Source organism: Zonotrichia leucophrys, chromosome 2 (genome assembly GCF_028769735.1).
Source record: "Zonotrichia leucophrys gambelii isolate GWCS_2022_RI chromosome 2, RI_Zleu_2.0, whole genome shotgun sequence".
Taxonomy (NCBI): Eukaryota; Metazoa; Chordata; class Aves; order Passeriformes; family Passerellidae; genus Zonotrichia; species Zonotrichia leucophrys.
Window position 1 is genome coordinate 104,405,024 of NC_088171.1, and position 15,937 is coordinate 104,420,960.

The 15,937-nt window shown below is 38.9% G+C and overlaps 1 protein-coding gene across 1 annotated transcript in view; it reads left to right on the top strand.

Moving 5' to 3' along the window:
• MYOM1 (myomesin 1) overlaps positions 1 to 5,996 on the top strand; it is a 64,900-nt gene extending 58,904 nt beyond the window's left edge. Inside the window, exons 34-35 of the mRNA XM_064703206.1 lie at positions 390 to 445; positions 5,020 to 5,996. Of these exons, the coding sequence (XP_064559276.1) occupies positions 390 to 445; positions 5,020 to 5,292 (329 nt within the window). The 3' untranslated portion in view covers positions 5,293 to 5,996. The remainder of the gene's footprint in view (positions 1 to 389; positions 446 to 5,019) is intronic.
• The last annotated feature ends 9,941 nt before the right edge of the window (positions 5,997 to 15,937 follow it).

Here is a 15,937-nt window from a genome sequence, read left to right on the forward strand (position 1 = left end):
CTTTACCAGGTGTCATTATTTCCCTTTGGATACCCAACGTTTTTAGTTTACTGCAGTAAAAATTTTGAGCACCAGATCTCAAAAGTGTAAATCATTTTCGTGCACTCAGAATTAAAACTCAACTGATATCAAAGTCTGCAGGACACTGCACGTGTACTTTAATTTGTCTGTGTGATTGACACCAACTATTAACACATCTTTTGCTGTGAATTCAACATATTTTAAAGTCCAAATGGTGTGCTAAAAATGCTGGATAGTTCTCTGCTACCACAGATATCAGAGACAAGTTGTACATAAATAAGACAAAAGGAAAGAACTAGAAGAGAAACAGGATTCGGCACACAGTTGATTTTGAGACACTAAAGAAAATTAATCTTCTTTATTTCCAGATCGTGCACGGGTACTTGGAGGTTTGCCCGATGTTGTCACCATCCAGGAGGGCAAGGTACAGTAAATTAACTGAAGCTTTACACAACAACCCAACAGCTTGAATGCCTTTCAATGATGGCAATACATTCACCTTTTCTTTTTGAGATGCCATCTTTAAAATCTGCTACATTATTTATTCATCCCCTGCCTTCTGTACATAATTCAATGGACTTGCACAGATGGGTTTATGTATTCAGGGCAGTGTCTTTTCTTAAGAAATAGATAAAAGTGAGATGACAATGTGAGTTGGGACTAAAACTCCTTATATAACCAGCTCTTTAAAAATTCATGCACAGGTTTCACAGTTAGTATTTTTTTTTCCCTGTATCAGGAAAGTTTAACTTTTTTTCACATGGAAGCCAGTCATTCTATGCCTTCTACAGTTAAGTTCTTTGCAATGTGGCCAGTAGAGGCTGGCCACCTGTAGAAGCTGGGTTTTAAATGGTGTAAAAGTAGTAAACCAAAATAACTCAATTCTCATCCAGCCAATAGGAGAAAAAATTGTCTATTTCCTCAGGGTAAAGGAGAGGGAAGTCAAAATAAGTCACTGGTGTTATACTGGATTATATTAGGAGAGTTTAGCTGAAAGGTTATGGTAAGGCACTCCCAGAGGAACATTGATGCTTGAGCAGAGAACAGATGACCCAGAAACTGAGTTCTCAGTCTCGCAACTTTTTCCCAGCACACTGCTTCTACATCTTGCTGTTTAATAGTACTGAGACCAAGAAGTGCCTGCTCTTCACTTCCTGCTGCTCTGCCACCAGCCAGTTCCTCTTCACACTGTGTTCAAACAGTGAAAGAGGGCATGTGAATGTCACTGAAAACCTGTAATGTGACAATGACAGTAAGGCAGCTCCCTGGTATTTCTGGCTTTATCTGTCAGTGGGTCAGCTGGGTTAAAAGAATTTGATTACAAGCTCAGCAGAAGTGTTAAGAATCTAAAATCTTATTCTGAACCGCTTAACAACGTGAGATATAGCCAACAAGATAGTACACTGCAGCAGTTCTGGGAAAATCAAGTATGTTGACATTACAAAATAAAATTCTTTAACAGATATAGCAGTTTGAGAAGTGCTGTAAAGTAAGAAGCACTCATGTGAACATTGTAACTGTAGATAGAAGGCACAAAGGAACAGAATGAATTAGCAGATTCTCAGCTAATCAGTGCTTGGAGGCGAGATTCTCATGATGCTTTGGCAGAGTGTAAACATGGGTGTAAACCTTTACCAGTTTTAACCTTTCAGACAAAAGAGTGTTGATATGAAATTGTGTATGAGTTCATTGACACAAAATGTGCAGTGTTTACAAAAGGAGTTTGTAAAAATGAGTTGCAAAATCTTACCCAGACACATGTTGTCCTTGACAGCAAGGACATTTGTAACGTTTGAGTACATGGCTGAAATACTCCCAGAACTCGAGACAAATATCCTTGACCTTACGTTTCTTGATTCAGTAGAGGATCGTTTTGAGAAGGACAGAGTGTGATCAGAGAAAACAGAGCTGGTTTGGGTGGTGTTGGCTCATCTGTCTGTTGTTTGCATATATGCTGGAGAGAGAAGAATGCAATTCTCTGTTGTGTAACTCATGCAAATTGCACAATCATTGAGGATTTTGTAAAACAGCAAATGAGGTAGCAGAGGTCTGGCAAGCTTTGATTGTGAAGTCTAGTGCCACCACAACCACAGACTTATATGAACAGATTAGTATCATGAGACTGAACTTCCAAACACATGCATATCTCAAATTTAAACTTAACATTGTGACTGTAATGCCATTTATTAGCTTTTTACATGTGAACTGAAGGGTATGGGTGAGAAGGAATGAACCAGTATTTACCAAGTGTTAATCAAATAGCATTCCAGATGGCCTAAGAGGCTTCCACTGATAGACATAAATGCTCCTCAGCAGTGTGGTATAATTGGAAAAGGCTAAGTGTCAGTTCACATTAGGGAGGAATCTGACCTGACAGAGAATGCTAGCGTAAGTTTTGTGTCCAGCCGGGCAACTTAACCTAAGTGGCTGTTTTAATGAAGCCTGCAAATGAGTGAAGAGCTTAGGATTCTGAGAGGCACTTTCAGACACAGAAGCAACATGTAACATCCTTCTTCCCACCAACTCACTCTTCTTTCTACCCTTCTGCCAGGGATGTAGATCCTTACAGATAGGCTGGAGGAAGGGAGCAGATTCCCTTAAGTGAGTTGCTTCAATCCACTCCCCAAACCATCCACAACTGTGACGCTGTGCTAATGTGAAAGAGGATTCAATTACAAAGAAACACACACACACTTCTCTCTGCCTCCTGTACTACCCTACTCATGATAACCTGCAGGAAAAGGCAGTGAGGGGCACAAAGGCTCTGGACTTGCAGCTGCTGGTTGCTTCAAGTGGACATGCCTCAGTGCCCTGGGCCCAGGAGTATGAGAGACACTTTTTAAAACAAAATTATATCAGGTTGAACACAGTATTAAAATCAAGGAGTTCAGTGAGAAATAAATAACTACATGAGCAAAGACAATCTCTTGCCCAAAGAGCAGAAATCTGAAACAGATAGGTGCAGTCACAGTGAGCAATTGTTTCTCCTTGGGTATGGAATTACCTTCCAGAAAACCAAGATCTGACCATCTCTATTATAAGACACATCTCTGCACATTAGTAGCTGGAAAATAAACAGAAGGAGTTGGGAACATTAAGAGAATCACTCATATCAAACAGGAGCTAGTGATGTGAGGTTAAGGAAAATGTAGCTATTTTAAGAAATGATTTAGAAGAAGAAAAGAATCATCACTGCTGCTTGAATCTCTTTGAATTATGGAGTATGACAGCACTTCAAACACCCCAGCTTTGAATGATGCCACTAATGGAGCTGTGTGGACATGGACATCAGCTCATTAGCACTGTGGTGGAGTGGCAGCTGGAGCCACTTGGTGCTCAGCTCTTGCTTGCCTGAGAATCAGAAGACAATAATGAAATACTGAGCACTTGAAGGGGTCCATATGCATTGACTGGCTAACATGAGGGCATGTTTGTATCCAGAGTGATATGGAAGAGGGGGAAACATAAAACCTCATTTCCCACTTGTTTTTTAAAAAGATGGACTGATATGGCAACCAAAACCACATTCACACCAGGGGTATATGAGAGGAGGGAGTCAACAGCCCCACGTGGTCACCAGCTGTAGGTGCTGCAGGAAATCAGATAGAGGCCATTTCCACCATGCCATAACCACCTCTCACTTGGAACCTGCCCTCCTTCAGTACCAAGAATTACATGTTGCTGATACAGGAAAGATTTCCCCTTCCCTTTCGCTCTCATTTTGATCCTCAGGTTGGGCACATGGGATTTTTTTTTTTTTTTTTTGTTCTCAGAGAGATCAACACTTCTCATTTTTATAGAGGTGTCAATTTTTCTGTCCATTCATTTCAACAGCCTTCTAGGCATTTCTCTTCTGTCCCATCTTCCACTATCACACTACTGGATAAGAAGCAATGAGTTGGAGGGAAGGTTGGAAGAGATACTTGATTCCAGTCAAGTGAAATCTTGTCTACTCCTTAATTATCACTTGGTCCATTCCTAATGAAGCGCTGAAGACTTTTCTTTGCAGTAAAAGTTCTTCAATTTCCAGTCCAGTTAGATTCCCTTTTAAATGGCATATATAGAAATAAATTCCTTCCTAAATAAAGCTCCAGAGAAAGGCCTATGTACCACTGAATTGTCACGTGAACTTTTTTCACATTTTAGTCTCTGCATTATACTCACTTTTGCAAATGTTTTTGAGAAAACTGCCATAGCACTATGACTGGAGGAGGGGATCATTTACATGTATCAATATCTCCCCAAAATGAATCAGCTGACAAGAAAAAAGGGAGGCCTGTACAGAGTGTGCCCAAGAGACTCAGCAGCCTGCTGAAGGTACAAGAAGCTGCCAGTGACCTCTCCAACAGTGAAGATACTTCCTACAGGCTGATGGGACTGAATTCAGTCCTTAGGAACAGTATTAACATCCAAGGGAAATACTTACATGAACACTAAAGAATGAGTAAAGCCTGACTTGATTTCAGTTAAAAATAGTTTTACAGAAGTGCATAAAACACTTCAAGTCTGTTAGAAGAGCTGTCAGGGCACAGTTTAAAAGATCCCAAATTAAACAAAATATTTCAGAGCCACTTTATTCTTAGTTATCTATAAAGGCAGCCACTTTCTTTACTTATGGGAGATATATATATATATGTGGTGAGTTTAATGTGAACAAAATCATCTGACAGTTCATTAAAATCTCATTTCATGTCTAACACAAAAATGCAGATAATATCCAATTTTATATTAAAAAATATGCATGAAGAAACTAATGATTATGAGAGTCGAGAAGAAGGTCCATAAAATATTGAAAGGTTTTAATGGCATTCTTGAATCAACTGAGTTCCTTCTTTATGATAGAGAAGAGTGACATAAATTATTGATTACTGATGATAGTGTGAATCCCTTTACTAAAAGCAGGAAGCTAAATGGGAAGCTGGAATATTTGGAGAGTCAGGCATCAAAAAACACAGCAAATATTTACTGACTCATAATTCCTTTGTACTTTTTCTGTAGGCACTCAATCTTTCTTGCACTGTCTGGGGAGATCCCACCCCAGAGGTCTCATGGCTGAAGAATGAAAAGTCATTTGTATCAGATGCCAATTGCATCCTGAGGTTTGAATCTGGAAAAAATGTCAGCTTTTCCATTTCTACTGTGTCCACACAAGACTCTGGGAAATACAGCATTGTGGTGAAGAATAAGTACGGCACAGAGACCAGCGACGTCACTGTAAGTGTGTACATCCCTGAGGAGGAGAGAGAGTCTGAGCAAGAGAAAAAGCAGTAGGATAAAATGAAAGCATGAATTTAAGTCTAGAAGAGAGAAGTACAGAGAAGATTCTGGATGTTAGGCTGATATAATCCATGTGTGTAAATGGCTTTCTGCTTTAGCAGGCAGCCTTGGATTTTTCCATTCACTTCACATTTGCTTCTAATACACTTATTTATGCCAGGGAAAACAGGGCCTTTCCTGAATGTTTTCTTAATGCTAACTTCACAGAAACTAATTGTAGCATTTTAAGCAAGGCCAAGTGCATGCTGTCTGTAAACACATGCTCACCATTTCATCCTTTTTCTGGAGCATCTGGAAGGAAAGGGTCAAGAATTGTTTCCGTGGAAGCAACTAATGAGGTAGATGGAAAAATCAAAAAGATCGGGGTGAACTTGAGCAGCAGAGTTAGGATTTGTTCCAGCTTTGGTAAAGCAGCATAAATGGAACGTGTTAGATCACAGAGAAATGAGTGCTGGCTTTTGTCTGTGTTAAGGCCCCTTTGTATTGCTGTGTTAATTTAGTGAGGCCTTAATATGGGTGTCATTTACAGCCCTTAATATTGTTTAATCTGCCCAAAAAGGGTAGCAGTACTGTAACATAAATGAAAATAAGGCTTAGGAGGCCAGGATAGTAATATGTGTGTGTGTGTCTGTAAAAGTGTATGAACTCTGCTCTATGTTCACAAATAAACTGAATTCACTTCTTTCCTTCAATCACAAGCTTGTTTCACTGCGTCTTGTTTTATTAGTCACAGTTCATGTAGTTGTGCACAGTATGTTAGTGTCTTAATGCTTTCACCACTGTAATTACCTCCAGCTTCCCTTTAGATCCCTGTTAATCTTCACTTTGCTGTTTGCAACAAATCCACAATGGCATCTCTTCACACCACTCTGTCCAGACCTTCACTGCTTCACACCTTAAGTCAACAAGGTATTTTTGCAAATCCTGTCAAAGGAGTAGTTCAATGCTTCTCAATGCACGGGGCATGAATTGTGATTTAAGGGTGATATGTAAGTATTTTGTTAGATAGAAAAATCAGTATCTGTTACCAAAAAAAGTTCAGATTATCTAGTCACAGCAGCTGAGTAAAACAGCAAAACAAGGATTTATTTTTAAATTTCAAGATATAATCATGATAAGATCTGTATTTTGAAATAGAGTAAGCTTCCTGAGTTTGAAAGGCTAATGCAAAATTACGTTACAATTTTGCTTAGTAGGACATGAAGCCAATTCAAGGATGATATGCAGGTCACTCCATCTTTGTCCCATGACATACAACATACAAACAACAGTCACCGTGCTTCCATCCTCCAGAGTGCAAACAAGAATATTACCTGCTCTTTGCAATAACTGATGTTTATTACTCAGAATTATTTTTAATAACGATTGCATTTTGACAAAAGTTTATTTCTACTACTTTATTTTCAAAAATCTGTTCTCCTGCCCCCCATCTTTTGTCAGAACAGCCAGGGAATACAAATGAGTCAGGTAACAGGCTGGATTCTACTTTACTTTGCTTTGGCAGATGTATGTGTCTCTGAAAGTTAGAGTAATTAGTTGCTTCAAAAGAGATCAGTTCCAGGAATTCAGTTATGGGGATTTCAGGCTGAATCTGTGATGCATCCATGTCTCGCTCGTGCACGTTTTGTTCTTGCTTTGCTTCAGGTGATTGTGATGCCTGTGTCAGGACAGACTGACACAGCCCAAGGACACAATCAAAATAATAAAACTGTATCTAAAAAGAAAAAAGCAATGTCAGCAAGCAAACAGAAGGAAGGGGGAAAGAAAGGTAAGAGTGCCTTCACTGTTGGAGTCTTCTGTTCTAATGAAAAAATTGTTAAATTGTTACGGAGTTAATTGTCTGTGCCAATCAATATTTCATAGGTCACAATCAATCAAGTTTACAGTAGAGATGCTCTTAATCAACAACAGATGCAAAGTATGAATTACCAGGTTAGGCCTAAGTGAAAGAGAATTAAATCAATATTTTCAAACCACCTTTTCTACTTCCACTGCAAGTTACTTGACTAACCTGACTGATGGAAGATTTTAAAATTATAATAAATACTTATACATTTCTGGATGCAGAGGAAAGACTTTGTAAGCATGTATACATACACAGATGGTGTTATTTTCCAAAGTGAGACTCAATTCAGCAGCTAGATGTTTGATATTTCACCAAAAATAAGGCCTTGCTGATTCAGGGACCCTAAATGCCTAAGTCTTTTAGAAAACCCTGACTGTTTAGCCACTACTTGGGATTAATCAATTATTCTCTCCCCATTTTTGTCCATATTGAATGGTAAAGTTGGAGTTATAAGTGATCATTTTTTGTCTCATTTATTGGAAGGGTAGAAAATTAAAAACTCTCTGGTGATTCAGCATTCTCATATATTATTTGTATATTGTTTTACTGTTCTTTTAGAATCTACCTGTAGAATTGCTATTTGGACAGGGATTTATTCTTCACAATTTCATCTCTCCCGTATACAGCATTTTAGCTCCAAATCAGTCTTCACTTCTGACAATATCAGAACATTTGTTTTACATATTTTTGCCTAAGTATTTTTTCTTTGTATACAGGATGTATACATGTTATATAATTTCTGACAGAACATTTTCATACTTTCATTTCCCCCCATTTTTTTGCTGCCAAGGCAAGAACAAATATTTTACAGCATTTCCTTCCTCTCTTGCCTTACTGGTATGGTAGATTTTTCTGAGCAGTCCTGTAAATTAGGTGACTTAAGCAGGAAACAATTATTTCTGTACCTGGAAATGTTTTCCAGTATCTACTTCTAAATAGTTTTAATTAGAGACATAAATACTTGGACTTGGTTTTGGTTCCATAGTAAGTAGTAAAATTGTGTGTGATACTGAACCTCTTTATATGGGTAGGGAAAGAGGAAAAGAACATGATAAGGTCATAACCAATGTGAAAGAAATGTTGCTGAGCACAGTAAATATTGTTACTTATGATCACTCAGAAATTTTATTACTTCTCCTAAATCAGATTTTATTAAGCCACACACAGAAGAAATTACTGCTACAGAAGAGACACCTGATCCAAATGAAGTAACCCCTGTGAAAACAGAAAAGGATACAAAAAGCAACCAGCAAGCAGCGAAGAAGACTGCTGGAAAGGCAGGAGTAGCAGAAAAGGTTCCTCAACCCACAGAAAGTTTGGATAGGCAGGGAAAGAAAACACCAGAAAAAGCATCAGAAAAAGGAGCCTTGGCTAAACCCCACTGAACTTCACTGAAGAATCTGATCCTATCACCAACAGGATAAGTTCAACTTGAGATTTCATGAGTGGTATCTTAACCATAATACTTTAACACAGAAGTTTGTTAATAGGGTTTTTTGTGTAACATTTGTAATATTTCCTAACTCTAAATTTAAATGCATAGTAGATGGGCACTTATGTTTCAGTACCACATAACTGCACTGCACTGCAGGAATTTCTAAGTATGTGAATTATGATACATGTACTGTCAATGTGAGTTTAATTACTAAAAAATGTCCATTATAAGCAGAGTTCATTACAGCAAATCCTGTCTAGAACTGACACATTTACTGCAGTGTAAAGGAATATTGGTATCAGTTACACAGATGTGTTAATCAATATTTATAGGCCATCACAGCTTGAGGCAGATGCTGCTTACTTTTTCAAGGAAATGATATATACAGTCCTCTTCATGCCATGTGGGCTCTGCTCTTCCCCATGACCAGTCTGGACACAGTGGAAGAACTCCAGAAACAGAACCATCTCCTATGGATGCAGGGGGGCATAAGGAATTTTCTTTTGATCCAAGTTTCTTTCCTGCAAATCTTTTTCATCAGGTGGACCAGGACAACATCTGGCCATTTCTTATCACCAAGACACATGACTGCTGTCCAGTCCTCTCCATTAATGCCTTCATGAGTTACTGTGGATAAATCATTAACCCATGAAGTATCAGCTGCCCCCAAATGCTAATTTTCCTCCACAATTTTTCCACAGCATTCAGATTTCTGATAAACCCATTGCTCTTCTTCCTCAGTGGCTCAGCCCAAGACCATCCCTTCATCCACTCACTATCATCAAATCCACTGGTTTCTTATAAGAGAATGTAGCTTCATGATCATGCAAGCAAGGAATAAATGCAAGGCAAGAGTCTCTGCATTAAATCATTGCTGTGCTCATCCACGTTCATTACTATGTTCATTCACATGTTTATGTACTGAGGATATAGGAAAATATGACTCATTTGCAAATGCTTAGATACCATGAAAGCAGCAGAGTTCAAGCTGAAAAACAAACCAATAAAAATAAAGGTCAGAATTTATTTTGTTGCTATGCAAGCTAAGTTCAACTTTAAAGTGACCAGAAGTTACAAAACCTAAGAAATTAAAATAAAATATTTTAATTACTAGGATGATATTCATAATGCTTTCAACTCTGAGAAGACTCAATCATATTGTATTGTCTTTTTCCAGAGGGATTCTTGATGAAAGGTCACTGAATTCCACCGGTATTTCTAGGTGCTGGACCTACTACTAATGTAGAAATACTGAAAACACAAAAAGTACCAGTTTCTAATCCATCCTCACAGCATTGTTAGCATAAGAAAGTGAAGAGTCTCAATAGCATGTAAATGCACAGAAGTCAAGATACAGATATCCCACACGAGAAGAAATTAATTTCTTTCTAGTAGAATTCCAACAGGATTCTATTCAACTCTTTTTAAAACCAACAGAAATTTTCTACCTGGATGAAATACTGGATAGAACACTTATATGTAGGCATGTAGTGTAATAATGTTCCTGTAAATAATGTAAAGGGTTTAAATAACTTGGATGGTCCATAGTGAGTGACAGAAGGATGTAGGATGCAACAGAGAAAAAATTGTAGAAATCAAATTGATGACATCTACACAAAATGGTGTTGGGAGAAACTTAAAAGCAGACTGAACTACAACTAAAATCATCCAACTACACTTAATTAGTGTTTGACATTGAGCTTGACTCAGTTTTCCATCACATCTTTTTCTAAATCTATGTATTCTAGCCCTGCAGTGAAGGACACAGGTTCTTCAGAGAAATGCAGTAAGGAGCATCTCCATGGCAAGACACCCCAATGCATGTAACTTCTCATGCAATTATTACAGAAAATGATAAACATCTAGAGATTTGCAATTCTAGCACTCTGTCAGAGTTACAGAGTGGCCCTTCAAAAGCAGCACAAAGCTGCAGGTTGTTTCACACAATTCCACACACACATTTTGCACTGGCAATTATTTCAAGCTGCCTTCCCTCTGTGAAGATCCATCAGCTCTCCCAGCTCCTTGGGGTGGGGAGCCTGTCTGCCACGAACACCAGCGGCAGTGAGTAAGTTATAAATAGAACAGACTGTACCACTGAGAGCCTGATCCAATTCCTGCAGAATGCCGCAGGGGTCTCTGCATTAGCTTTAATAGAAATCTAGCTAGATCTCAGAAGAATGTTCGAAAAATGTCCCAAATCTCAGATTACAAAGCCCATTTTTCTCACCGTGAAGCCAATAGCAGATTTCTCTTCTGTGTCATTGTAGCAGAATCAGGTCTTAGCTTTATGCTGCAAGAAAAATCACTGTTTTCCTGATATTTCAACTAAAACCTACTGGAAATAGCTTTAAAATTTTAAACTAAAATGCAATAGAGTTAGGGGATTTTTTTTTAGTTTGAGTGGCTCCTCATGACTCCTTTGACTGGAAATGGAGTCACATCAGTATTATTCTACAGGAATATATTTGCTATCCAGAAGAATAATGTAGTTATGCACAGTAATGAGATAAACATACAAAAGATTACCCTCCCGTTTTTATTTTGATTATTTAAGTTGTAGTGGTTCACAAATATATAACAAATATTCAAAATTAATGTTAACAAAATTGTTGAGTATGCTAAAGCTTATTATGTTACTATGGTTGAATAATTTCTTTCTTGCATTTTAAATGTATTATTTATATTCTGTTCTCCATTGTAACTATGAAAAATTGTTTCAGTCTCTGCGCACTACATAACGATAGAATGCAAATTATTTCTGTAGCAACAGGATCTCCTATCAAACACACAGAATCATTTGACTACATTTAAACTCAGGCACTGGATGCCATGTTTATCTGAAGTGCACTTCTCTTTATTTTCTTATTTCTCACATACATGTTCCCTTTCAGTACACATTACTCTTAATATTCAAATGTATAACTCTTTTAAAAATTTATGTTCTTGTGTAACTGTATTTAACAACAAGGAAAAGTGTTGCAATAGGCTATATTATCCAGTCACCTTCTAAAACCACAAAGGATGATTTTTGAAGATGAAAAAGGATGAGAAAAATAGGCTTTGACTTCCACTGCAGTAAAGGCACTGCGATTCCAGCTGTCCTTGAATTCCTCTGGATTTGCTAGCCAGTTATTGAGGAAGATCTGTCTGTACTCTGAGACTGACAGACATAATTTGGAAATACATTAAGCCATAATCTTTGGAGCAGCTGGATGTAAACGGAGATCATCCTTAAACTAGCATAGACTGCACTTCTGCTCTTTGCCCTTGAACAACTACTATAAGGTAAATACATAAGTGACATTGCATTTAATCTGCACTTACAGGAGACAGACACCTGCAACAAGTCTTCCCCCACATTTTTTGTTTGTTTGTTTGTTTGTGTGTTTTGGTCTTGCTAAAGGGACATTAAGTTTTAAGAATTGAAGCAAAATGTTGTCCATGGAAAAGAGCCACAAAAGCTGTAAAGAGAAAAATGTTAGAAAAAGACTCAGTTTCACAAGGGCTTCTAATGATAAAGCCTTATTGTGAGAGAGACAGTAAGGGCTGATGGAGAAGAAGGAAGGCCCCAGATTTGAGTGCAATCTTCTGCTGACTTTTGCCCTTGTCTCACTTCCCATTTCATTATGGGAGAGCTCTTTCCTGCAATCTCCTTCTTCAAGTTTTCAAATGAAACACCTTTCCTTCCTTCTTTATCAATCTTGCATCTTCTACCATCCAATTTTACACAGCTATTTCCATTCACCAATTCATCACTTATCCTAACAGGACCAGAATAAAACCTCCTGCTTAATTAGGCTGTGATTTTGGCAATGATAAGGAACTTCTTAACAGAAGGCCTGAAATCCTATCATTATCTATTATCAGAAAATGGTCTGTAAAACACTTGCTAATGGTTGACAAAGAATGGAGAAATATTGCTTATATGAGACTTGATTTGAGTGTGCCAGCTTAATTGGTTAATATGTTAATGTTAACCAATTAATATGTTAACTCTATACACAAGTCTGTCAACTTTTGGGACTACTGTTGTGCTTGAAAATTTTGGTGCATCAGGATACATTTCATTACAGCCCTGAATCCTTGCTATTAACTTACCCCCTTGTTCTGTTTAATTGGTTTTTTTGGGTGGTTTTTTTTGGGGGAGTTGGGGGGTTGGGTGTTTTTTTTGGTGGTTTTTGGTGTTTGTTTTTTTGTCTCTTACATGGAAATAAAAAATAAAACTAAACTTAACTAAATCATAACATCCTGTCATAATGTCATTCTGATCTGAGAGATGTTATGGAAAATGCTTCTGAGGGACACGTATTGGTTGTGACTAAGAGGCAGAGATAAAGATTCTCATAGGTTTACAGGGTGAGATATCATCCTGTCTGCTGTAGCATGAGCAGGGCTGATGGTGGGTATGGAATAAATGACTGCTCCAGAGAGTGGTTTCTTTCTGTCTGCATACAAACAGACAAAATGACAAAACTATAACTCATCACTAATGCCAGCTCTTTTTCTGCCTTATGTGCAGGCTACCCCTCTCACACACTGCTGCTGCCAGACAGGATGCTCAGCTGAAGAGCCAGAGAGCCACTGATTTACATATGGCGCTGGGTAACATACTTCAAATTGCTTCCTCCCCACCAAAATCATCACACCAGTAAGCAGCTGCCCTCATCATGCCCTCTCCTCTCCCTGATGGGGGAAACAATAGTGACATTTGTGGTGAAAGGGCAAAATGAACACAAATGAGGTAGCAGGTTACCTGAGCCCTGGAGGCCCTGGATTAACCAGCAGTGAGATGTGGTTAACAAGGACCACAAATGGTGCCTCGATGTAGAGAGCTCCTGGCTACAGCATTCCACACACTCACAACAGAAACCAATCCCACTTAGAGATACAGCTGTGGAAAATGAAAGCCATTCCATGCTAGATTGTAATCTTCTATGTGTAAGTGCAAAAGAGCAAAGAATACAAAAGGAGAATACTGAGGGATGCCTGCTTCAGTAGTCCTGATTGTGCAGAGGTGATAATTTTGGAATGGTAAATGTTTCCTAAAGGGAAGAAAGACACTGTGTTTTCAAATAAATGCTCTTTACTCAGAAGAACTCATTCCAGGTTTGAAACAGAAAAGTGTGATCTACCCGTTTGTCACCCCTTTTCAAGTAAAGATTTTTATGGCTTATTTTCATAATAGGATTTAGCTTAATGTCAATATTTGAGGACATATGACAGATTTAGCCCCTACCTCTTATCTCCCTGTGAACAGGGCTGCCTGGTGTTGAAAAGGAGAATCCCATCCACTAAAAAAATAACTTCTTGTTATGACCAGCAAAGATAAGATCACAGAAACACAAATGTAAATACTCTGTTAGAGCAATTGCTGAAGAGGTTACCCTCCCAAACTGTGAGACTGAGATGCCAAATAAGGAACTCAGCAAAGCAGGGAAATGATCTGCAGACTGTGTGCTTGTGACAGATGTTATGCTAATGTGGCTAGGTAATTATTATTGCAATGTTATACTCAGACAGGAGGCCTCTCAGAAAACTGCTGCAGCTGAAAAATGGTAGCGCTGAAGGGTGGCAAATTGCTCCATTACTCTTTGTTGCTTCCATGTATTCTGAGTCCTGGAAAGTGTTCCAAGATTGAATCAGAATTCCTGACATGACAATAACATCATCAAAATGGGCAGGTGTGAAATCTGACCTCCGTTTTTACATATCCATAATACAGTCACCCTATCCATGTAATTCTGTGTTTGTGCCTTCTTCCATGAACCAGTTTCCTTGAAAACCCAGCCTGCACGTTATGCAAGGATAGATTTGTATTAGTTCCATGCTCAAATGGATTTAAATATATTATCTACAAATAAGCAAACTCACTGGCTATAATCTTTTAGGCAGCTTGTCCCAGGAGGTACAGATGAATAAACAGATCTTATCTCTTTGTAGTACTGGTAAAAAAAAGATTGTCAGGCATCTTTTAAGAGATATGTGGACCATCAAAATAAATGTTGTCTATATATTACTTTGCATGCTAGCATGCCTTTTTGTGACTTGGCCTGAATGCTCTGCCGACCAGCCTGATTTCTCATTATGTGACAACTACATGAAACCTATGTGAAAACCTAAAATGGCTCTAACACCAAGTGGGGCAAACCCACACTTTTAACAAAATTTTTGTCAGCAGACTGGTGGATGAAGTAGTAGTTGGTAGACAAATGGAAGTACAATAAAATAAAGATGGAACATGGATAAAACACTTAATTCACATTTGTGAAGACAAAATTGTATTTCCTATTATGCTGCTTCTGCTTTTCTTAACCCTTTTTTATGGTGCAAGTTGTTTGAAGTAAGAATTTTACCAGAGTTTAGTACATACTAAGTCACAGCATCATCTGGGGCCTCTGGGCAATAGCGTGACTCAGGTAAATAATAACACAGCACCAAACCAACTTCAGCAAGCAGTGGTGTGAATCATAAAGCAATGGGCAAATGAAGCTGCTGTCCTGAAATGCATACACAGCCTGCTGGACATGTTCTGATTTTGCAATTCTACACTTTCATTATGATATATATATATATATATAGATATAGATATAGATGTATAAAACAGAATCACTGAATTAATTATGTCGGAAAAGACCTCCAAGATGGACTACAACCTACCAAACATCATTGTGCCAATAAAACCATGGATGGCACTGAGTGCCACCGTCCAGTCTTTCCTTAAACACCCCCAGGGTTGGTGACTCTACCACCTCCCTGGGTTAGACATTCCAATGTCTAACCACCCTTCCTGTGAAAAAATCCCTCTAATGTCCATCTGGAACCTCCTCGGGTACAGCTTGAGACGATGAGATATAGACAGATAATACAGATATAAATATATAGATATAAAGATATAGATAGATATAGGTATAGCTATAGATAGATATAGAGATATACTACGGCAGAACGCATATATGACTTATGTATGTCTGTATGTATAAGGATATGTGTATGTACACGAAAAAAATTTTTCCCTCCTCCTCCTGTGGGTGGGCCGGTAACTTTCAGAAGAAGGATGCAGTGAGGGACGAATGAAGTGGCAAACACCGTGAGGGCAGCGCGTCTTTTCCGCCGCGCAGTCACGGGGTGCTAAATCCAGATCACCGGCTCCGACCACGGCTATAAGCAGCTGCTCCCGAGCGGGCTCGGCTGCTGATCCCCGCTCCCGAGGGCCGGCCGGGATCCCGCTGGGCGGCTCCGGGACGCGCTACGTGCTGCCGGGGCCGCGCCTGACGGGGCCGCGCGCACGCGCGCCTCCTTCCCCCTCCTACCCGGCGCCGCTCCAAGGTCACGTGGCACCCCGGGCCAGGCGCGCC